At 40.8% G+C, this 23,242-nt stretch overlaps 1 protein-coding gene across 7 annotated transcripts in view; it reads right to left on the bottom strand.

The window, feature by feature from the left end:
- The window catches only part of GRM3 (glutamate metabotropic receptor 3), a 449,804-nt gene that overhangs the window by 38,727 nt on the left and 387,835 nt on the right, over nt 1–23,242 (bottom strand). For all 7 annotated transcript variants that reach the window (XM_068669971.1, XM_068669969.1, XM_068669970.1 and 4 more), the window contains one exon: nt 6,461–7,064. In XM_068669971.1, coding sequence (XP_068526072.1) covers nt 6,461–6,958 — 498 coding nt within the window. In that variant the 5' untranslated portion in view covers nt 6,959–7,064. The remainder of the gene's footprint in view (nt 1–6,460; nt 7,065–23,242) is intronic.

Here is a 23,242-nt window from a genome sequence, read left to right as displayed (position 1 = left end):
TAGTTACCTCTTTTTATTTATTTATTTATTTGTAACGTATGTGCTCCAGACTCTCCTTCCCCTCATCCTCCTCTATTTAGTAAATCTTTCTCTTATTGAGGGATCAAAAGTTAGTCATAGTATTCCAGATGTTATCTAATGTGAACAAAAGGGAATAATAATTCCCATCTATCTGCTGGCTGTGTTTCTGTAGGTACAGCCAAGTACACAGCAAGCCTCGCTGACTGCACTGTCAGCAATAAATATGAATGTTACTGAAGAGATCATAGACATCTAGGTTGGAAAAGTCCTTCAACATCCTTGAGTCCAACTATCAGCCTGACCTACTGAGTCCCATCACTAAACCATGTCCCTACTTCATAACCTCCTGGATTACCTGAATTAGCCCATTTTTCACCATACCTGAATTGCTGCAAGGAAAGGTTAATGTTCATGGCCTCTACCATAACTTTTCCTGTCCTTTTGGGATTCAGTAGGCTCAAAGGTATGGCTCTCCCCTTGGGGATGGTGTGAACCATCCACATCAAAAGTTTTTAAGCCTTGCTAAAACATCTCATAGTCCTATTTCCTTCTTGTGTTAAGTGTGGGCAGTGAGTGCACATGGTACCACAACATGTTCTAACAGGCTATGACACTCAGGAAGGGGATCCCAGCAGCTAAAAAAACTCTGCAGGTGCAACTCGACGCACAGATTTTCAGCACTAGATAGAGGACAGACAAGGTGACGATCTCCTTTAGCATAACAGCCTGGGAGCTCACCCTGCTGAGGTCAGTAGACAGGAACTAAGCCAGAAATAGTGAATTTATTTAGGAATGCCATCCGAGCTTAGACTTGTGTGCAATCTTCTGGCACGTTGCAGGACTGAGGCAGTCGTTTTCATCAGCTTCCTCTCTTTTTGGTATTAGGAGACCTGTTTACTAATGTTAGTTTGTGTTCTTTAACAAAATTCATTCCAAATAATGTATGACTAGGAAAAACAAACAAAACAAAACAATTAATTACCAAACATATGTATATATATATGTTGATTGACAGGAGAGGGGAGAAGAAAGCAGTGTTTTCAGTCTAGCTCTTCTCCTGAAAATTTTGCCAAGAAAGATGGGAAAATGTAGCTCAATGTTTATGGAGGACTCAATAGTTGTCACATCTAGAGAAGCACTGTTTGAACAGTGAAATACTCGCATCTATGAAAAGAAACACCAGAAATTGGGAACACTGACAGAATGATATCTAGGATTTCTGTGGAGGACCAAGCAATATCTTTTTATATGCATATCCTGTGTAATCAAAACTAAACCAAGAAGGACATGCAGAGAAACATCATACTCTGAGAACAGAATCATTTGGAAATCTTTTTAATATTGTTGTTGTTTCTGCAGGGGACAGCACAATGAGCTGTTACATATGCACTCTGCCTCCATGCAGCATTAATTGTTGAAGTAAAGTATAAGCTTAGAGCTAAGCCAACACACTGAGAAGAGACCTGTGCAGAAGACCTTGCTTTGTGCATGGGGAGTGAGACATCTACTCTGAGACTTCCTAAATCTGACTACAAGTGACTCATGTCATGTTTACACCTGCTGACAGGCTTTGAAAGAAAGGAACTAAAACTGCAGTTGATGGTTCTAAAAGCATGAAATAGTTCCTGAAGTTAAAAGAGCCATCATTGATAAACATGGTTGTTTCAGACTCATTAACTGATGCATAAGTCCTAGTCAGAAGGGACAGAATGAATGTGGGTGGTGCCAAGATGTCCCTAACTAGTTCCTATTCTTGGACAGTTTCTCTTTTAGTTACATCCTTTCTTACTTGGAATGTGGTAAGCTCCCTTCTCCTTACCTGTGAGCTCAGGGGATGGCTACCCACCCCTGTAAAGACATTTCCATGTGGCAAGAAGAGAAAATGCTCGCACAGAAGGGGAAAAAAATCCCAAACAAACAAGCAAACAAAACTGCAAAAGCATCAGTTAGCTTGAGATTTTCAAAGAAAGCAGCCAGAAGGAGGTATACCTAGATTTCTTTGAAGCCTTTAGGAAACACATGTCCTATGCTGTTTGGGCACATTGAAAACCTCAACCTAGCGGATGCTCAGTTTCTGAATGTGGAACAGAAACAAAGAGAGGAACAAACAGAAAGGACCTGGCTGTGGGGTAGAGGAGGGAGAGAAAGAACTGAGATGAAAGGGGGAAGGAGCTTGAAGGAGACAGAAGTCAGAAAGAACATATGTAACTTAAATATTAGTGGCAGATGCCCCTTTTCACAGAAAAGATCCTTCACTAAGGATCTGGTTAATGTTATAAGCACAAAATCACCTAAGGATGTTGCACAGTTCAATTGAAAGCTTTTCTACACAGCACGACACAAATGGCATATATGCTCTGTGGTCCCTGGTGAACACTGGCAGCCCCTCACACACATATGTTGTCCATTTCCCTATGGTGTATTCCTAATGCAGGGTGGCAGGACCACTTATGTTACAACATTTTCTTGCATTTAGTCCTTCTAAGAGGATTTTGCATTGGTTTCAGTGGGCACGGAAATCACAGGCTATTGTTTAGGTTCTGTGGATGGAAGGAAGATGGTTAATTCCTGGAGAAAGGAAACGTAGGTGGTTAGTTTTCAGGCTCAACAAGCCCTTGGCCAATTTGTGTGACTAAAGAGAAATGACAGCCAAGAAAAGATTGCCAGTAAATGAGTACATACTCCAAATTCCACACCAGATGGTCACTCACTTAGAGAGACCTTAGCTTTTGTGATAGCAGTAGTGTAACTTTAAACCTTCTCCAATGTTTGTTGCTATGGTTTGAGACACAAAGAGGAATTCAAGAGAAGTCATTTGGGCAATGGTTTGTACTCTGTGCATTTTTTCTGGATGAAGCTCTAAATAGGGAATAACCTTCCATGACTATCATCTGGAGATCTTGTGGGTCAGTAACATAAAGAAAACTACATATAGCTAGAGCCCTACATCAGCATGGATATTGTGGATATAAAAATACAAAGCCCAGCCCAGCTAAAATAATGTCTTTAAGAGAGCTGGCTGCAGGGAATGCAGCACAATCTTCATTTTCAGAAGATAGGTCCAGTTTTCAGAAACAGAGAAGATAACGGGTGAACAAATCCAATGTTTGAATAGTCATATTCCTGCTTACACAGGCTTATTCCTGACAGAGCTGACCTGAGTATTTTAAACATGACATTTGGATTATGAGCAGGTGCTCCTCTATGCAAATGAGCAATGCTTTTTTCTTATCCTTTTTACAATGTCATTAAACTTCTCCAAGGAAAATATGTTTGACATTTGTGTTGTGAACTAGGAGACAGCAGACAATCTGGCTAGGCTGGAAAACCACTATCCCAAAATAAAGTCCTCCAAACTTTGGAGAATTCACCTTCTGATCCCAGAATCAGTTCTGGTCAGATTTTTTTTATCATGAAAAAAACTTTTAAAATAAGCTTTTCCACTGACTGAGAAGCTAGACTTGGATTTTGAGGGATCAAATGCTGTGCAGATTGGACCCACTGCTAATTTAAACACACCATCTAAAAACTAATTATCCAGATCATCATTAACGATAATAGCCTAGTCTGACCAGAAAATAATTAAGCATTCTGCATTCTCTTGTTTTTCTCTCTGCAAAAGTGCCTATCGTGCACACTGACTCAGTGGGGAAGGTGTTCGTTGCTGGTTTACCAGCAAATTCTTTTTTCCTTGGTGGAAGGATAATGAAAGAAGCAGAAATCTGACAGCAGGAGCATCATGAGGTGATTTTGCAGACAGCTGTCCGGACAGAAATCTGGAGAGGGAAGGTGAACGGAGGTGAAGAGGAGGTATTGAAATATAATGATGAATTCATGGGAGGCAAAAAACAAAACAAAACAAAACAAAAATAGTTTCTTGTCTGAAGGGCTCAGCACAGTTTATTTTAAGGCTGAGAAACTGTGCTGTGGACTTTATGCTGGTTATAGCTCTCAGGCAAAAGAGAAACACTTGTCAGGGCTGTAAGGGAAAGCCCCCAGCACCCCAAGGGCTTTTTGGAAGCACGGGACCAGGGGGTGCTCAGCCTCATACCTGCACCTACCAAGGTGCTCTCACATTCAGCACGGAAAGGATTACAGCTGCTGCAGCAACTATGGTGTACAGGTGACAGTATTTGTAAATTTGACAGCCTCTTCTGGCATGGCACCAAAATGTTTGGTTTTAGTGCTCTGAAGTCCTTATGTCTTCAGGCTTGAGCCTGCAGTGCCCCTTTTTCTTGATGGAGATTTTCTTTTCAGAAAGAAGCCACGACTAGCTATCTTAGCTATATGAGCAGAAGGAATTAATGTCTTTATTAAATATTTTCTAGATAATTTGAAATCTAGAGGAAAGTTAGAAGAAATGGACTGGAGAACAGCTAACCTAATCTATGTCAAGGGGAAGTAATCTACTGAGTAGTTCTTTTCTAGCTGGAAAATAGACTCAATGACACACAACATAATTTGTGAATCTATTTATTTTTTTCTAAAGAGCCGTGCAAGAAAGATCTTATGTTTGAACAACTACTGGCAACTATAGGGAAACTATGTATAGAGTACTCTTAGATATTCCTATTGTTTCATCATTATTAACAATTTTTGAAAATTGGGTGCATATACAGATATGCATACACTTTTATTGCCATTTTTCACATATACAAAATGAGAGTCTCTTATCAGGACTTCTGATTTCCATCTGACAGCTGCTCCAAACCCAAGCTTTTGGAATTTGAGATATCGGTACATATAATATATTCAATGTGTATTGCATCCAATCTGCCTCTTCACATATGGATTTAATCTTGCGTCAGTCAGAGACTGGCTTCAAAGGGACAGACTGACAGATGTTGTAGAAGAAGCCCTAGGACATTTTAGGAGTGTGGTGTGACTGCCTCGGGGTGTCTGGGAGGGAAGGAAATGCCTGTACTGTTCCCTCCATGGTAAATACTTCTATGGATATGCCTTTTAGGCTACTTTATGTCCTTTGGACATGCTTGAATTTAGAGAGGACTGAAAACAGGCTGGCTGCAAACAGCCAGACCAAAGGTACAGTGAAGTCACTGGTGCCTCTCCGCCAGGGGGTTAGGTAAACATGTAATATTTCTTCCTCAAAATATTTTACCAGCATTGAGATACTTGCATTTCTGGGAACTGATGAGCCAAGGATGGTATCTACACAGAATGTCCTGATTTTTCCTAGTCACTTCTTAAGCTGGATTAATTTTTAGCATTCACAATAGAATGCCATTTGCTGCTTTCACTTGATGTACCCTTTGTCTGACTGGAAGACACAACGGATAATGATTTCCTTAATGCTCTCTGTTAATCAAGGTTTTGTAGCTATCATTTCTCTTCTTCAGATATCTTTTCCAGACCTGGAACTTGTTCTTTGAACTTAAAGCGATCATATCCACATAACTTCTGTTGGATACTTCCCCGCCACCCCAGCTGATCCATGGTAGGACAAAACCACTTCTCTAAGAGACTGCTGATCTTTTTCTCAGCCAAAACTATTCTCCTGTGGTATGGGTAACTATTTGTCCACTTGTTCCCTTCTGTGGTTACAAAGACAAGGCATGCACTGCACCAAAAAAGAGAGAAAAAAAAAAAAGTGATTTGTTGAAACAAATCTGTGCTTATGCATAATGTGCCAGAAAAAGGAAGCAAGAAATACTGAGGGCATCTGCCTTCTGTGCTGGACTTCTGACGGTGCTTACACTGGACTCTGACAGGCAAAATTTCCTGGCAAAATCTTTCTTTGTATGAACAACATATGAAAGCTAAAGGAAAGAGAAGAAATTTAGAATCCATTTAGAAACTGTATTGTCTGCATGCGATATTTGAGACCTCGCTCGTTGAAGTCAGCAGAATAATTTTCACTGACTTCAGTGTGCTTAATTAGATGGTAAATGCTTGTAATCCCTTGGGTCAGGTGTAATTCTAGTTTCTGGCTAGTGTGCCTTTTTTGCCTTATTACACCCTGGAAGTAAGACAAAGATTTCTTCTTTCATTTTAAATCTCTACTGTTTACATGACAAATAGCATGTAAACATAGCATGACAGGCATACATATATCCAGAAATATAGATGTCATTATTTATTATTGATGTGAAAGCAGAGATCTAAGCATAGGTATATAGAAGTCTCATGAAATCCAAAGTTCAAAATAAATACTAAGACTCGAGGAAAATTCAAATGCTCCCAGGATACATCATGACTAGTGGAAGTGAGCAGCTGGCAGAGATGTTCTGCAGCTGAACTACAACAAGTGTTGTAAAGGATAAATCAAACTAATACGAATTCAGTAAAGGATTATACGCTAGATTGAACCTCAGGGTAAACTGATTGATCTAAGACTTGATTTTTGTCCATCCTATATGAGCAGAGATTCACAGGAATGGTAGATAAAAGATTCTCACCTGCCAGGGATACTGGGTCTTACCTGTATGGAGACGCTGCTGTAGGAACCGCCTATGACTCCTGCAATGAGTAAAGGTAAATTCTCTTGAATGGCGTACGAGCCATCTGGGCACATATATTCTGTTTCGTCCACTTTAGTCAAAGATGCCCTGACAAACTCCAAAGACTGTTCTAAGGCATATGTATCCCTGGAACATGTGTCCAAGATGTGGACTCCAAGCTTAATTCCTGGTAGCAAGTAGTTGTCTCTGTTGATTTCATCAATGGCAAACAGCATGGCCTCTAAGCGCTGTATGCCTCGGTCTTCATTGATTCTCCCACATTCTTCTATCCCGGTGCCTTTTTCGTTGATTGGGAATAAGCCACCTAAGACCAGGTCTCCTTCTATCTTGATTTCCTTTCTTACAAAGCTGTGGTCACTTAGGGAAAGGAAAACTCCTTTGGAAAACAAAGCTAGCGCAAGGACTTGGAGTCTGGTGAACATCTTCGTTGGTCTTGTTTTAGCAGCTCTGAGAAACATGGGTAGGAGCCAAAGTGCTCTTCAGTCCTTCTGGTCCATCGCCAAAGTTGAAGCACTGTCCCACAAGCCAGTGAAGAACAAGCCAGCAACACTTTCTGCTGCACCTCTAAAGAAGAGACGAAAGTAATTAGAAAAGGCAAAAGGAGAAGTGAGTTGTTACAAAGCCTTTATCAATAAACCATTCAAGAGCAGTGTTAAGGGAATGCTGGATAGCACAGGTGATGAGAAATACATTTGTCTTGTGCTCTCATACAGCACCTTATTCCACACTCCATAAATGATTGCAGACTAAGCATCTGCTCTGACAGCCATGCACAAAGATCACAGGCACATAGGGTGATATATCTGATGTTGACCACTGCTCAACAATGTTTTATATTTTAAAGACAGAGACCACACTTGGTATTTTTCTCATGCCCTCTTATTTCATCCTCTCTCTCTTCTAGACTTGGAGTCTTATGCATTATTATTCACTGTATTTTCAGCTGCTCAGCTGCTCCTAGATTTCCTTTAGTAAGTTCTTTCTTTCTTTCTTTCTTTCTTTCTTTCTTTCTTTCTTTCTTTCTTTCTTTCTTTCTTTCTTTCTTTCTTTCTTTCTTTCTTTCTTTCTTTCTTTCTTTCTTTCTTTCTTTCTTTCTTCTTTCTTTCTTTCTCTCTCTCTCTCTCTCTCTCTTTCTTTCTCTCTTTCTTTCTTTCTTTTTTTTTTTTTTTTTTGGATTGCAATCTACTTACAATTCCTTCAGCTATAGCACTGCCACAGTGCTATCTCCTTGCTGGTAGCTTTTGCTGTGCTCAGCACTTGGTCTTCAGATCAAAAGTCTCTGGCTGAAGTCCACCTGCCCTGCCCTCCTTTACTGGCCTGCTTGAGCAATGAGAGGATGGAAGAAATCATCCTCTTGTGGTTTCACCTCTATTTTGGGGCTGCACAAGTTGTCTGAAACACAGGAGAAGCCCTGTTTTACCAGGTGGGAAACGAGGGCTGTATGTTAGACAGACAAACAAAGTCATGTCGGGCCGTTTTACTTTCAGCATGCTCCCTGGCAGGGGTTTGACTCGGGTCAACAAACACTTCTCTAAATGCTGCCTGAACAAGCTACACAGGCAAGCAGAGACCAGACATCATTCCCAATGAACAGTTTGGATGTGTCCATAAAGTTTTGTCCCTTTAATGCTGCTTGGTCTCAGCAACAGAGAATGGTTTGTGGTCCATTTTTTTTTATTGGCATTGCAGTTCTGCAAGACACTGTACTAAGTGACCTACCAAGGGTAATTATTACGTGGAAGGCCTGGAAATTGAACCTGAATCTTCATCAAACGCCTTAATCACAAAATCATCCCTCCTTAAGGCACAGAAGATTTTTTTGCAAGCAAATTAAGTCAAAAAAGAAAAAAAAAAAGAGATGAAAGAGAAAAAGAAGAGACATGACAAGGAGGAATCTTGTACTTGATGCTTGCTTAGGGCATAAAAATGCCTACAGCTGGACTTGCTCTCTTTAATGTTAATCACAGATCAGTGCTTGGATCACAGGGAGAACAGAGCGGTGATGTATGTACTTAGGATATAATTTTACTCTCACTAAGGTCGAGACATTTTGCCAATGACCTTAAAAGGAGAAAAATCAAGCTTTAGAGTGAAGATCATTTTGCGACAATTCTGTAACTCATACACAAAATCTATTTATGCAATATAGCTTCATGATTTATCTCTGGACTTCTTGTCAATATCTCTTCAAATTTGTCTATGTGGCTGCCTTGATCTCCAACTCTTCAGATACATCAGGTATGGTAATATTTAAATAGATCACTTTTTTTATTTCTGTACTTACCTTTTATTAGCAGAATACATATTACTATGACCCTTGCATGGTTATTTATAATTTAGAAATATTTAACACAAAGGAATTGAAATAAGCAACAATTAAGATTTAACAGTGAATGATGAGCAAGCTTATTTCAAGACATTTGTTTATCCAGGTAAAATTTCAATATTGCTTTACCAGGTTGCATGAAAGATAGTGTTTTATTCATATTTACTCCAAAAAAGTTCTCTCCTAGAGGTGTCATATGCACAGTTAAAGGTCTTTCTCTCCAATCCTAGTAATACGTGTATAGTCTGAGCTGAAGGCTGTCTCAGCAGCTTTTTCCATTCAGAAATATGTGATATATCAATGGAAAACAAGCTTCACCATCTCCCAGTGATCTATAAGCAAGCTAGACTGCTGATCACTTGTGGCTTATTAACCAGTTTAAGAAAATATCTTTTCTCTCTAATGTTAGGAAGAGTAATGAAGTAACTATGTTCAGCAGTCATTTCTGTTTCAGACTTAGTACTATAATTTGTCAAATAATATTCAAGCATATACAGGACATATAAACATGATGACAATATCCAATTGCAAATAATTTACAGACAAAAGGGTAACATTTGTCATATACTTTTTTGTGTGCTTAATAATTCAGTTGGACCAACTTCCACTGTTCTCAGTCATTAATACACTATATGGATAAAAAAAGACCTTTTTTTTTTTTTTTTCCCATGTAATATTCATCCTATTTATATCTGTAGCTTCTATCATCACTGCATCTCAGCAAATATTCATATATTTATCCTTGCAACACTCATAAAATATTTTCCCTTGTTTTACACTTGGGGAAAAAGAGGCACAGAAAGATGAAATGAGATTCTCAGAAGAGTCTAAGTCCAGATTTCCATTTTATTGGCACTCACAATCACTATCAAACTTTGAAAAGGGCTCTGCTTCCCTTTAGGCATTGAAAAACATGATTTTGACTGCTCTGCACCCCATCGTTCCCGGAAGACCTATAAGGTATTCTAAAACCTCTCAAAGACATGCCTAGAGCGTGGATTTACCATGAATGACAAGGAGGCTGTTTTCATCCTTCTGCTTCCTTCATAGGTGCTAGTTGTTTCAAATGGTGTCACCATTCACCTCGCATCACATCTGTGTCTGAGGGATCTGTGTTTCTGGTGAGTCAGTAGTAAATATTAGAAAAGGACCTCAAAATGTTTGTACATTGCACATAAAAAGGGTGTATATGAAATGAATGTTGCTATGGTTTGGAGAAATGGTTTTCCCTACAGATAATAAAAAGGATTTCTATATTTTCTGTATTTTACCAGTGAAGCTTGCCCTGCTGAGTGAATTGCATAAATCATGGCAGAGCAGAGGATCGTTCCCAGCAGATGTCAAGGAGCAACTGAAGTAGCTGAGAGCTGGGAATAGGCATGACCATTTCTCTGTTTCCTTGACACTGTGCATTGAGGAATGCTGAAGATGTCCAAGGATGGGAAGGGAGGAGGTGGTGGGAAGCGCATGGGGGCTGGAGAACAGGGATGGCTAAGATCCTGCTCTAGCTGGGGACATGCCGCTTGGTGCCCATGGGTGGGGGGCTGCCACCTTAGCCTTCTGCTTGGCAATGCCTATAAAGATCGACACCAGACACATAAGCCAAGGACTTTCATCTTTGTTTCTTTAATCTGAAAGAATATCTACAATCAAAACAATCTACTCTGTCTTGATGCTGTAGGGAGACACCACACAGGCAACATCCTGCTTTCCAGGAAAACATGATCATCCTGTTTTATGTGTTCAAATTCTTCATTTATAAACAGGAGGCAGGTACCAGGAATGCTGTGCTGGGCACCAGATATGTTTCTCTCTTTCTGCAGGCTTGGTAGCCTGCGTCCTGCTGCCTGTGTAGAGGCATTGCAGCATCCTGTAGAAGAGCAAAGGTGTTGTATGTGGGTCAGGGAGTGAAATTGTTAGTGCAAAGGCTGCTTGGTCCGGGGGGCTTCCCCTCGGGGCTCTCAAGGAGTGGCGCTTCCAGGGGCAATGGTTTCTTGTTGGGGTGACACCTGAAGGAAGATGCGAGATTTGGGTGGCCGGTGACTGGAGTCACTATGGTGACACTGAACAGGCAGCTTGATGTGAAGGAGAGAGGTTATTTTAAAGCTGCTCACAAAGATGGGCTAGCATTGCAGTTTCTCTCCTTTTCTCTCTGGCATGCACCTCCCACATACCTTCTCTGCAGGTTGTATAATTCGCAAATGTATATACGGACATTTTGTACCTATTCCAGGCTAATACAGATCATATTCCTGCCCTGAACTATGCTACTCAGTTACCACCCTGAGCTGACCCTTGCCATTTCACCACACTGACAATACCAGCTGGGCTTTGCAATAATCATCCCCTAAAAGCATGTTTTGGGGATGGCAAGTTAACATTTCAAAAAGGAGTGCCTGCTGATCATACTGCAATTCTCTCATTTTTCATTTGTGTTTAATGTTTTAACTCCAGCTATGGACAGGGTTATGTTGTTCTAGGTGTTCCCTTAATATCAAAAATATTAAGAATATGTACAGCCCAATAGACTGTGGATCCCTGGTGGAAATAGATGTAAAGCCTAGGAGTAGAGTCAATCCAAATATCAAAATGAAAAATAAACAGAAACAGGCAGGAAGAGAAAGGTTTCTATGCCTGGATCAGAAAGCTTCTGCCAGCACTTCCCCACATGAATTTCAGCCAGCAGCACATGGCTTGTGAGACACCTTCACTGGGCACCCTGCCTTTGGAGCCCCTTCTCTTTCCACCACAAAGGTCCCCAGGGGAGAGTGACATCTGCTCGTGGGGGACATTGTCAGCACTTCCCTCAGAAAAAAAAACGACTCACTTGTGTTAAGACAGCAGCTGTGTGGCTTTTGTTGAAAATAACCTTGTCTCTTAGTCTGAAATATTCTCTCTCTCTCTCTCTCTCTCTTTTTTTTCTTTTTTTTTCTTTTTTCTTCCCCTCTCCCTCTCCCTGCCCCCCCCCCCCCCCCCCCCCAGCTATTTCTGTGCTTGTAAAAAGATGATTGCACAAATTCAGTGCTGGGTGCCAGTTTGCTTATTTACTATAGATGTGCACATACTTCTTTCCATGAAAGCAACAAGAATGAGAAAAAGGATGTCTGGGTTTTCCACGTTCAGTATCCCAGTGATATCATCTACAAAACAAAATCTCTTTCGTGGCTTTCTTCCAGGGCTATATCCAAATGACAGCTCTGGTCTTCTGCAGGCTTTTTGCTTTCAGCTCAGAGAGCAGATCCACCTGTGCTATCAGTTCAGGAGTGAATCCTTGTTAGGCTTAGTGCCTTGGGCACTGCAGTCTATTTTTCTAAGTGTCAAACTCTGAAAAGAAGTGCAATTCCATCTTTTGCTTAGCCTGATGACTTTTAAGTGGAGTATGATTGTTCATAGTGCGGTGACATTTTTTCTGAAACATTCCACCATATCAGTACCAAAGCCTGGCAGCAGCAGGCCATCCAACAGCTGTAGACTTTCCAATTCTCCACTCATAAGGCTAAAGACAGGATGAGAAACTTTACTGATTGCACCTCAGATCTCCTACCTGGTTTTTAATGACATTAACTAACTAGCAAATGTGTCAGTCTCCATGAATGGGCTAAAATTCTGGATTTTTTTTCTCCCTCCCTACACTGTGCTATCAAAATTCCCCCACATTTTTCCCCCTTGCAGTGTTTTGCAAGGCTTATCTGTTTACCCGTCTTCCTGAGAAAGGATGCAACAAGAGCTGACGTGGGTGCTGGAGAAGATTATGTTTAGATTTATAGTGGGTGGCTCCCTCTTGGCAGTCGTGGATTTTTACTGCATTATTCAGGACTATAATGTGATATTGTGGTGCTGGAGCCATATGTCAACTTGGTATCACCTACCACACTTAATAAACTTTCTTTAGAGGAGGGCTATGCCCGGTGGAAGGTCACAGGGGAGGCTCCCCATGCCTGTGCTCCTGTTGCACATTATAACATTGAAGCTAGTAGTTCCATCAATATATCTGTCTCCAAAGGCACCCCAAAGGAGATATATCTTTCCCTCAGTCCTTGCTGTGCCCTACAAATCTCAGCCTAGGGAAGCACATTTCTAAAACAATTCCAATTCTGCCTCAAAATTCTGATGTGTCTTTAAGGACTGACACAACAAGTTAAACGCCATGATGTCTTTCTCCCAGAGATCATGGATAACTTGCACAGCAGCATTGCTCATCCAACACATTTGGCACATTTATATGTGCTCTGCCAGAACTTGACCTTAACGCCTGATGAGAACTGCTCTGAAAGATAAGATGTCTCATTTCATCGGAAAAGGGTGATAGAAAAGCTTGAGTCTCCTTACCAATTATAATTAGGGGTGTCATCACCTCTGGAAAAAAGAATATTTTTGAAGGAACCCAAGCCTTCCAGTGGCAGATATGTGCCAGGTACACAAATTGCTCACATCCTGATTCTGGCTGGCTGAAATTTGATAACTTGAATCAGGAAGTAAAAAGAAGAAGAAAAAAAGTTGCAGAAAGGATGGTGAGGTAGAGAAAACAAGTAAATTTCTTCCATGAAAATGAAAATATTTCCTTCATGAAATGTTAATCAGGTGCTGACGCATAAATTTGCTGAAAATAAATCAAAGTGATTTTCACTTTCTGGCTGTTATATCTATAGTTATTTATTTATTTCATTTTATTTCCTTGAGAAAAAAAAAAAAAGATAAAAATGGCTTTATATCTAGGTGATTTTGTTCCTTGCATTTCAGCTTGGATATCTGTGCTTGAAAAACATTAATTAATACAATTACCACTGACAGTATCGTGAATACACAAGCAATACAAGTTTATTCCATGCCTGGGATATTGTAGAAGTGTTGCTGATCTGTTTGAAAAACCTTAAAATTTTGGGGCGTGATTTCAATATAAAGAATGACATCCAAAGCAGGACTTAAAATGTCCATGTAGAAGGAGATTATTCCTCTTAAAATACAAATTTATATTCTGTTATGTTAGAGGAAAAGTGAAAAAGAAATCAGAACACCGCATTACTGTTTGTACTGTGTTAGCATCAACAAGAGATGCTTTATGGTTTCTACAGTGTCAACATACAACAGATGCCCAGCCCTTGCCTCAGAAATCTATGGCATATTCATCCCATTTCAAAAATAGAATTTAAAATATTCAGTTCACAGAAAAACAAATGTCTCCGATGTGATATTCTTGAAGTTTCCAGATATTAGAGGACTCTGTAGATTACAACAGGACCTATTAATTTAGCCTAGCAAGGAACAAGGAGCCAGTGGAGATTACAGGACATTAATGTGATGTGGAAATATGGGTCTTTGCTTCTTATTAAATCAAATGAATGTGTTTGGCACTGGCTGAGCCCTTCACAGTGAATTTGGTCTCAGAAGACAGAGCCGCAGCAAGCAGACCCCCACAGCTAGAGATCTGGGTCAGGCCATGCAGTCTCCTAACTCGTCTGAGTTTCTTCAGTACTTTGACAATAAGTATATTCAAGTGTATTGGGAAGCCCAGCCATGAGCCTGAGGCTTTGCACCATCTGGACAATTTGTGGTGTAATGATCTTGATGTAATGCAGGGTTAGACCTTTGCAAGTCCCACCATCTTCCCGTCTGTCTTTTTTGGATTGAGCTGAATCCTACTGCTTTTTATCCATCTGCTTATTTCTTCCAGGCATTGGCGACAGCTGAAAGCACATCAGCAGAGACAGCAATGAACAGACAAGTGCTGTCTGCTTATTGATTGTGTGTTATTCGACTTTAGATTCAGTCTTCCTGTGTGGTCCCAGAAACACATGGAATAAGAAAAGTGGGAACACAGAGACTTTGGGGACAAAGGAGCAGCTGGCTTCTGTGACCTGTGGATGTCACAGCAATTATTCCTGCTGGGTGCTGTGGGGATGCCGTCACCATGCTAAGGTCAGCAATGACAAAGGCTGGGTGAGAGAGTTAATAAATGTATGGCACAAATGTAGAGTTGTTGTGAACCATTCAGCATCATGTCCTTCGATGTAGCTTTTAGCTAAGAGGAGCTTAAATACCTGTGGTAGATGAAAGCGAAGCTTAGCTGGTGAAGTTAATGTCTGCTTAAGGGGTACCTGTGCATTTAATCTCTGGACAAGTGTGTAGTCTTTCTCTCTCTCTCTCACTTGATTCTTAAGCACAACTTTTTTTTTTTTCTTTTTTTTTCCTGCCCTAACAGAGCTCATTTCTGTCTTGTGCTCCTAACCACCTGTCATCACTCTGGAACATCTGCAGAGTTTTTCCAGGGCCCAGATCTCTCGGTGAGCATCTCCAGCTGATGTGCTCTGCCTGCGCCTTCTTGGCTCCCTCCGAATGGCATCGGTGTGAGCTGCCAGATTTCACTCTCATCGCTCCTCTGCCAAGACATTTCCATCACTCTGTGGCAGTGGGGCCAAAATACAGATGAACCAATGCATATGTGGAGGGCAGAGTCCTTTCTCACTAGTGCTGCTGTTCAGATTCAGTTTGGCTGCAAGCACTGCCAGGGTTAGTCATGCATGCCTGGTAAAGTTGTCTGTACCCTTTCTCTTTACCCGCATGAGGGATGATTTTTTGCTGTCACCTAAGGTGATGGTGGGACCTATTCCTGGCCTGGAGCCCCAGGTAGTTGCATTCAGATATGGTCCGGTACACTCCACCTCACCATCAGGTCAGGAGAAACTTTTCTGAAATAGCAAAGACGAAGGCTGCAAGTAGGCCAAGCTACATCCATGGCTCCTCCTCACCCATCCGTAACTTGGTCAGAAGTCAAAGAAAACCCTTCCAAGGTTGTTGATCCCTTCACTGTCTGGCCTGATTGCCACAGCAGTACAAAACACTCAGCTGTGAATTTTCCAAGAGGGTTTCTCTCCTTTGTCAGATCAGGCAATATTTCTCCCTCTGACACACGCACTGGGAGTTCTTCAGAGCAGGAGCTGTTGCCTTGCCCGTGGCTGTTCGGTGCTGTGCTCTGTCTCACCACCAACAACCATTTAGTGATGAGAATCAATCTGCCTAACTTGCATACTTAGCATAGGGCAATGTTTTAGGCACCTTTGACCTCCCTCAGGAGAATCTCCTGATTACTCTGACTTCAGGACCCTGTAAGAAATACATGGGATATCTCTGGAGACCTTCAAAGGTCACAGAAATATTTTTAATGAAAACTCAGACAGTTGCTTTAGGAGGACTTGCTCACCTGGCATCTACAAAATGAGATCAAGGTAAATCCTCAGTTACATGAATGGCGTCTCACCTGCTGGTTGTATGTTTTGTTATGTTCTTCATAAAATCAAAGAACTATAGAAAAGGATCAAAATGGTGAAAGACTCTATTCAGGTTTATGAGGAAAGGAAAGAATTGAAGAGTTTAGCAGTGGATTATAGCTTTTTTTTTTTTTTTTTTTTCTGATGATGTGTGTGTTGTGTGTGGGGTGTGTTGTTTATTTTTAGTTATTTATTTCTGTATTTATTCAGAATGAAAGGATTAAAAATTTAACAACAGTAGCCTCTCTCTAAATGATCCCTTCCCCCTCATTCCTTCCCCCTCATATGAAGGCACCAGAGCCCAGACTGGTAACTCGTCCATCACATGAATGTTACCTCCAGGCTACAGCATTCAGTGGAGTGTGAAATCACAATTAACGGAGCAAGTGTTTTGTAAGTGAGCAGAGACTGCTGCAAATTACATCCTGCTATTAGCTGATTTCAGAACAACACTGTTGAGCAGCTTCATGATTACTGGGCTGTGGCGTGTATTAAAAAAACATTAATAAAACATAATTGATTGTGAATTGTGCTTACTTGCTTTATAATTTTAATCACAAATGTCACAGAAGTTTACTGGAAACAAAAGCTGCATTCAGCTATTGTGAGGAACAGGATTGTTCTAAAAAATTTAGTGAACTTGATTCACAGATGTTGTAGATCAGTAAACTACAGAAACCTATGGGTTCTGCTGACTTAAGAGTTCTGCTTTGTGTTTTTGTTCCCCAGTCAACAAAGAAAGGTGTGAGATTGCCTTGTCTCTGCCGAAAGTACCACTGGGAGCTTGATGGAAAAAATATCCTCAATCTCTCAGAGCTGCCATTCACTTGACTTGCCCTTAGAAGCAGGTAATGTCACCAAGAGGGAACAGGGTCTGGTGGTTTATTTTTACTGAGAAACAAGCAACAATACAGAACTGTACTCAGAAATTCACTTTTATTTCTCTCTTTTGAGCTCAAATTATTTTCAAATCTTAAATTGTGTACACTTACGGGAACCCAATAGCATTTAATTCTGATCCATGACCCTGTCTCTTCTCATGAGCAGACAAGTTATGCCACAGTAGGCTTATGGCTATATTTTTCAAAGTTGGATGCTCTGGTATGAATACATGGATTTTAAAAAGACCATCCACAAGCAGATTAATCTGGGACTTTGACAGAATTTGGGTCCCAGCCAGTGATGCAAACTGTCTGCTCTTCTGCACCACTTAATGCTGCTCACTCTTAGGCTGAGAATCCCCAAAGCATTTAACTTCAGGCACTGCCTGCACTTGCTGGTCAAGGTAGAGTGACACTTAGCTCCACTTATTAGCCAGATTTAGTCAGAGAGAGACTGAACCATGCCAAAGTCCCCAAAGAAACATACTGAGGTACGTGGGCTGCACTTTGTCCTAACCGTTTTGCTATGGGTATTTAAGCTCTATGAATTTTCATAAAGTTTTCTCACTTTACAAAGAGGTGTCTTAAAGCAAAAATAAAAAGACAGGAGTTTTTATCGTAGCCACCAGAAATGCTAGTGTTAGCAGTGAAGAAAAATCTTAGAAGATGACCTGAAATGCAGTAATACGATACCTGCATTATTGATTGACTTTTTGGCAGCCTGTGTCTTGGCAAATAATCTGATATAAACAAGGAGTAGATTGCTGAAAAGCATTTCCTACTAGCAGAGCTATCAGTACATTTTTTTTATTCTTATTTTTATAAAAATAAAAATAAACCCATGAAAGCCAATTTTTCCTGTTTCTGGAAAGTTATATCCCACAAAGGTGGCAACAAACATGCCTCATGCTGACTAAGGGAGTGACTTCTACTGGCACGAGACCAAACATAATGCCAATACTATGCAGGCTTGTTTCCTTTTCTAACCCAGCTCTTAGGTAAAAGTGCACCCTGGACCAAACACCTCCTGACTGCACTGAGTTGCTCCTTTTTCCATCTCCTCTGTCCATCCCTCAGACCTCATGTAAGCCATTTGCTTGGTCCTCTCATGTGGCTCCACAGGAAAAGATATACGTACATATATATTTTTATGTGAAGAGCCAGATCAGATACTCATGTCCCCAACACACTTGCTGCCTTCTCTCACTGTAAATGGCTATTGCTATGGCAACAGCTGTTTAATTCAAAATGTATAGGGGCACTTAGCACAAATTATAAATGGTGAGATACAACAGTGTGCTACGTGGAACTACAGATTTATGGCGCACCATGGATCTAACCACCATTTGCTCCAGGACAGCCTGAGGACCTTTCCTGTGGTCTGGCATCTTCAGCTCAGTGAGGCACAAGAAACAGCTCTCTCTAGTCCTGGCTTTGTCTTTATTCTTCTGTGCACGGACAGTAAATGGCATTTCAGCCATCTGATCAGCTACAGAATTGAGTTTGTTGGCATATCAGGCAGGTCGTCAATACCTTTGCCAAAATACTTCATGGAATGAAAGTGTGAGGGGGAAAATCCTTGGTAATGAAGTCAGGGAAAGACACAGGCTCTATATAGTGTTTCTCAAATGTTATTAGTGTTCTCCACCAGCATGCCTGGTGGCTGGTGAAGGGACCAGCTGTGCTGCAGGACAAAGCACACCTTGTGTATGTGACACTTCTCCTTGTAAGGAGCCTCTCCGTGGTGCCAAATCCCAAACATGAGAATTATATGGTTGATAGAACAGAGGAGGAGCCAACATGAATAATTTTAAGAATTCCTGGTGAATTTAGGAGAGAGCTATTAATTCAATCCTTTACTTGCTTCTTTCTAAATCTGATTAAAACTGACCTCTGTTCTTACATACAGCCACATCTTACAAAAGTCCAGATGAAAATATCTCTACTCATTCTTTACTCTTTCAAAGAATCACGTTAATTGTTTAAAATCGTTTAGAGGGAGACATTTTGGCCACTGATGTCCTTCTACATAAAAAGTCCTTGGGAAATCTTTTCTGAACTCCAGTCAGAGAGCTAGTGCACAAGAATGCCAAACTGACTAGGATCTGAAACAGGTTTGCTGGCACCATATAGACTGCTGCATGATGTGGGCCAGCTACTGAGGTTCTCTGTACCTTGTAGTCACTGTTTACAGGACAATGAGCTTTTACTGCATTGACATGGTTTGCACAAATCAGTGTCTTCTGCTTGTTTTCTGTGGGAAGACATGAGTGCCCTGGCAGAGCGAATCTGGATCTTAATTTGTAAGTGGACTGTGAACAGTGAACCTTCCCTGTAGGCTTCTCTGGCAGTGGTTAAAGCTGGTGCCTAAGAAAGACAGCAAAAATTGAACAAGTGCATATTGCTGCTTCCCAGGAACATGCTTGCAACCTCCAACAATTTACAGCGCAGAGGCTTTCTTCACTGGGGGTAATGTCTTTGGATTTGGTAGCTGTGAATAGGTTTGTCTTCTGTGAACAAGTACATTTGTCCTTTGAACCCATGAAACTGTTAGCATCCACCAAATTGTCTTCAGAATTTTGAAATGAGGTTCTGGAGGTCACCAAGGAAAAACACCTCTATTTTTTTCCTGGGGAGAACCACCTCCCTGATTGATAGAGTCACCTCTCAGATGTTATGCCTCTCATTTTTATACCGAAAAGGTGATGTGTCTGGGTAAACACCATAAAAGATAAGGTAATTTCCAAATTTTTCCACTGAAGAAAAAAAAATAGCTAATTTTAGGCAGCTAAAGTGAGATTCCTCAGTTTGTTTTCCTTTACTGTCAGTGGAGGAAGACAGGATTTCCAAATGGCAGTTCATGTCCTGGGTGGGTTGAAATGCACTCTGCAGGTGGGGCCACCACTACAGAAAATGCCAGGGTGGATTTTGGTCAAGGAAGAGTTAAAACTGTTTTGCATTTCTTTTTGTATAGAGGTTTATTATTTCTTGAAAGATACAGTCCACATCAGGGATGTACTCTTCTCTCACTCCAGGAGGAGTTAGATCTGATTTATTTTGGGAGAGCCAGTGCTGAATATCCTACTTTCTGTGTGGCCTGTGTGCCTTGTAATAATAAGCTTTCCTGTTATTACACTTCTTATCACAATTTAAGATTAATACTTTTATCCTAAATTTCACTGAAGCCAGCATGAATGAATAATAAACCCATTAAAGAATTCAGGAACTGGCCAAGAGTCACTGCATGTGTTTGTTAACAAAACTGAAAAAGAGGTGAGGATTTCTTTTCTCTCCTTGCATTTCCTTGCTTTGATCAGGGAGAAGTTCCACATCTGCCAAGATTTCTCCTGACCTCAGGAACATCAGCAGCACTGTCCATGCTGCAGCAGGAGCACAAAGAATGCTGTTCTCTGATAGTTGCCCCAGATTCTTCTGTCGAACACAGATTGAAAAATGTGAGCTGGAAAACCAAAAGGCCAGGTGAAAAAAAAAAAAAAAAAAAAGTAGGTTAGGAATCATACATGCCAGATTGTGATCCAGACTGCATTCCCCTCAAGGGCATATCTTTCTAAATTCACAGCTTCCTTCATGGGGCAGGAACATGGCAGAAGAGAGCAGATGACCTTCTTCTTCCCCTTGTACAGATGTGTAGGGAGAAAATGGAGGGAGGGAAAGAGGGCTCCTACACCAGCCCCACAGCTGTAAGAGGAGAAGGATCCTACATTAGAGGTGATGAACTGCAGAGGTCTCTTTGGTGGAGCAAGGAGAGAAATCAGGAAGCAAAAGAGAGCCCTGCACGTTGCTTAGCTCCAGCACTAGTGCAGCAAAAGGTTCATAGCCAAGCCATTGCTGAGCCTTGGGACAAATTTTGGAGGTCTTATTAATGGTGCCTGGGCAGAGGAGAATTGTGGAAGGAGAGCAAGCATGGAAAAATGAAACAATTTTAAGGGGAAACTTTGAAATTTGTTTGCTTTCTAGGGCTTTGGCAAAACCCTAGACCTTTAAGCTACATGGTGGTTTGCAGGTGAGAAGAAATGTAGGTTACAGAGTTTTAAATCAGGTGATGCCATGTGCATCTAAGACCACCAGGATCAGTTTGGCAACAAACCAAACCCTCCCTTCAGGTCTCCGACCCAGCTGCCGTGAAAGGTGCTGGCATAGTTTTTCTTAGGAAAGCAGAATCAGTGTGGCCAAAATCCTCAGCCTTTTCCTGCTACACACAGGAATGGAAAACCTATGTTCAGGATGAATGAACTCTGTGAAAGCAGGTGACAGTACTCAAATGGTTAATCCTATGACCTCTCTCCAATACAAAACAAAAAAATTATGTAAGGAACAGTCCACTTTTTTTTTTTTTTTTTCTCACAGGCTGCAGTTTTCAATCCATGCAAGTGGGTTGCGGAACAGACACCTTCATCTTCAATACGAAGCTATCTCGTGCAGAGGTAACAAGTGTCAGGGACGGTCAGTTGGCCTGATTTAAAGATTTCTCACTGGTCTGAAAACCCTACCAAACTGTTACGTGTGCCTCTCCTGTTAAGCTTTCCTCTCTGAAACAAAGCTACAAGGTATGCAACCAAGGCTTACTGAAATCAGAGCCAAAGTTCCATGAATTTCACTCAAACTCAGGCTACGCTGAGTCTCAGCTTGTGTATTTTCTTTCTGATGTGCTATAAGGCCAGGGCATTTTATTTTATTTCCAGGACTGATACATTGTCTGGCAGTTTCCAGCTGATGTAAGACAAGTTACAACAGTGACATACCCCAAAGGAGGTTTATGGAAAGTCTATTTTCCTGTAGCTCTCTCCATGGAGGATTCTCAGGTGTCTGATATTGTGGCTGAGCTCACTCTCTAGCCTTTCTTTTTCAGTGGGATTTTAATCTTGTTCCGATTCATTTACTCACCCACCTTCCCTCCTTCAAAAGGAAACCTGTAAAAAATGAATATCTTTGAGGTCCACATTTTGACCAATTTTGTTGAAAATGGCTAGCATTCAAACTTTATCAGAACTGACCATTAATGTAAATGCATAAGCTGTATTTCCTTAGATATTCTTAGATATATCTTCCTTAGGAACCTGGATGGCTCCTGGGTGCCACTGACAGTGAAGAAGGCCTGTGGATTCAGCCAACGGAGTTTTCTACATCAAGTGAACTCATTAGATTCCCATTTATTCAGTGAGGTCAGTGTAGCCAAATGAGTTGGGCGTGCAGTTTGTTTAATCAAATATTGGCATCCATTTTAGGCTGAATCACACCCTCCGCTCTGTTGACTATATTGATTTAATCCACATTAAGTCAAGACAGCTAGTTCACATGCAGACATCTACAACAAAGATGTTCAGATAAGATGGATTCCCCCTTCAGCAAATTTACCTTTTTGATATAGCAAAAGACCAGCCCCTCTGTCACATTATTTGTATACTATCAGACTCCTGTGTGCCTTAATACTGAAAAGCACCCCCACTGTGATAAGAGCCATATGAAATAGGAAGAATTCACATTTTTCAAATCCATTCTCTCTATGGGTAGTGTCTTAGCTGCACTCCAAAATCATTGATTTGCTGGCTTTGAGCTGTTTTGTTCGTTGAGCCCAGAGGATAAGCTTTTTTCTTTTTTTTTTTTTTTTTTTTTTTTTTTTTTTCACAGCACATTTCTCTCTTATATGGCTAATGCTAGTTTATTCTCCTTCAAAACTTACATAATGCTTTTACAGAAGAATGCATCTGTGATATGCTTTTCAGGTTGTTTTTTGAAAAATATGAATAAACCAGAAAAAAGGGGAAGATTGTCGGTATCTTTTGCAGCTTATCTGTATTCCAACTCTACTCACGGGAAAATGCAGAGTCAATTAAAACCAACCAAGTGTAATAAATATGTTTTTTGATTCTGTCAGCATGGCTAAAGATGAAAGCTAATGGCAAATCCATAATACAGTCACAGAGATCAAATGATCTATCAATCTATAAGCTTACATTCATGACAGATAAATGCTCTTATTATCTTTACAGCATGCCCAAGTTTGTCCAGCACGAACTTGGTAGTTAACTTGGTACCCTGTAGCTAGGATGCTTGTATGTACGATGTTTACTTTTTACAATAGATTTGCAGATGCTAACAGTTTCATTTCGTCAATCTGTCAACTGCTCCCTGCATTGATCACTGCTCAGCTCCATCCTTCATGAGCTCTCAGCTTTTTCCCACTCCTTGTTCCCAGTCATAATCCTCTCAGGCTTCTCTTTCAAGTCTTTCTGCTCCTCATTTCTGCAG

Source organism: Anas acuta, chromosome 1, assembly GCF_963932015.1.
Source record: "Anas acuta chromosome 1, bAnaAcu1.1, whole genome shotgun sequence".
Lineage (NCBI taxonomy): Eukaryota > Metazoa > Chordata > Aves > Anseriformes > Anatidae > Anas > Anas acuta.
The sequence above is the reverse complement of the archived record's forward strand: the minus strand, read 5'-3'. Positions and strand labels throughout refer to the sequence as shown.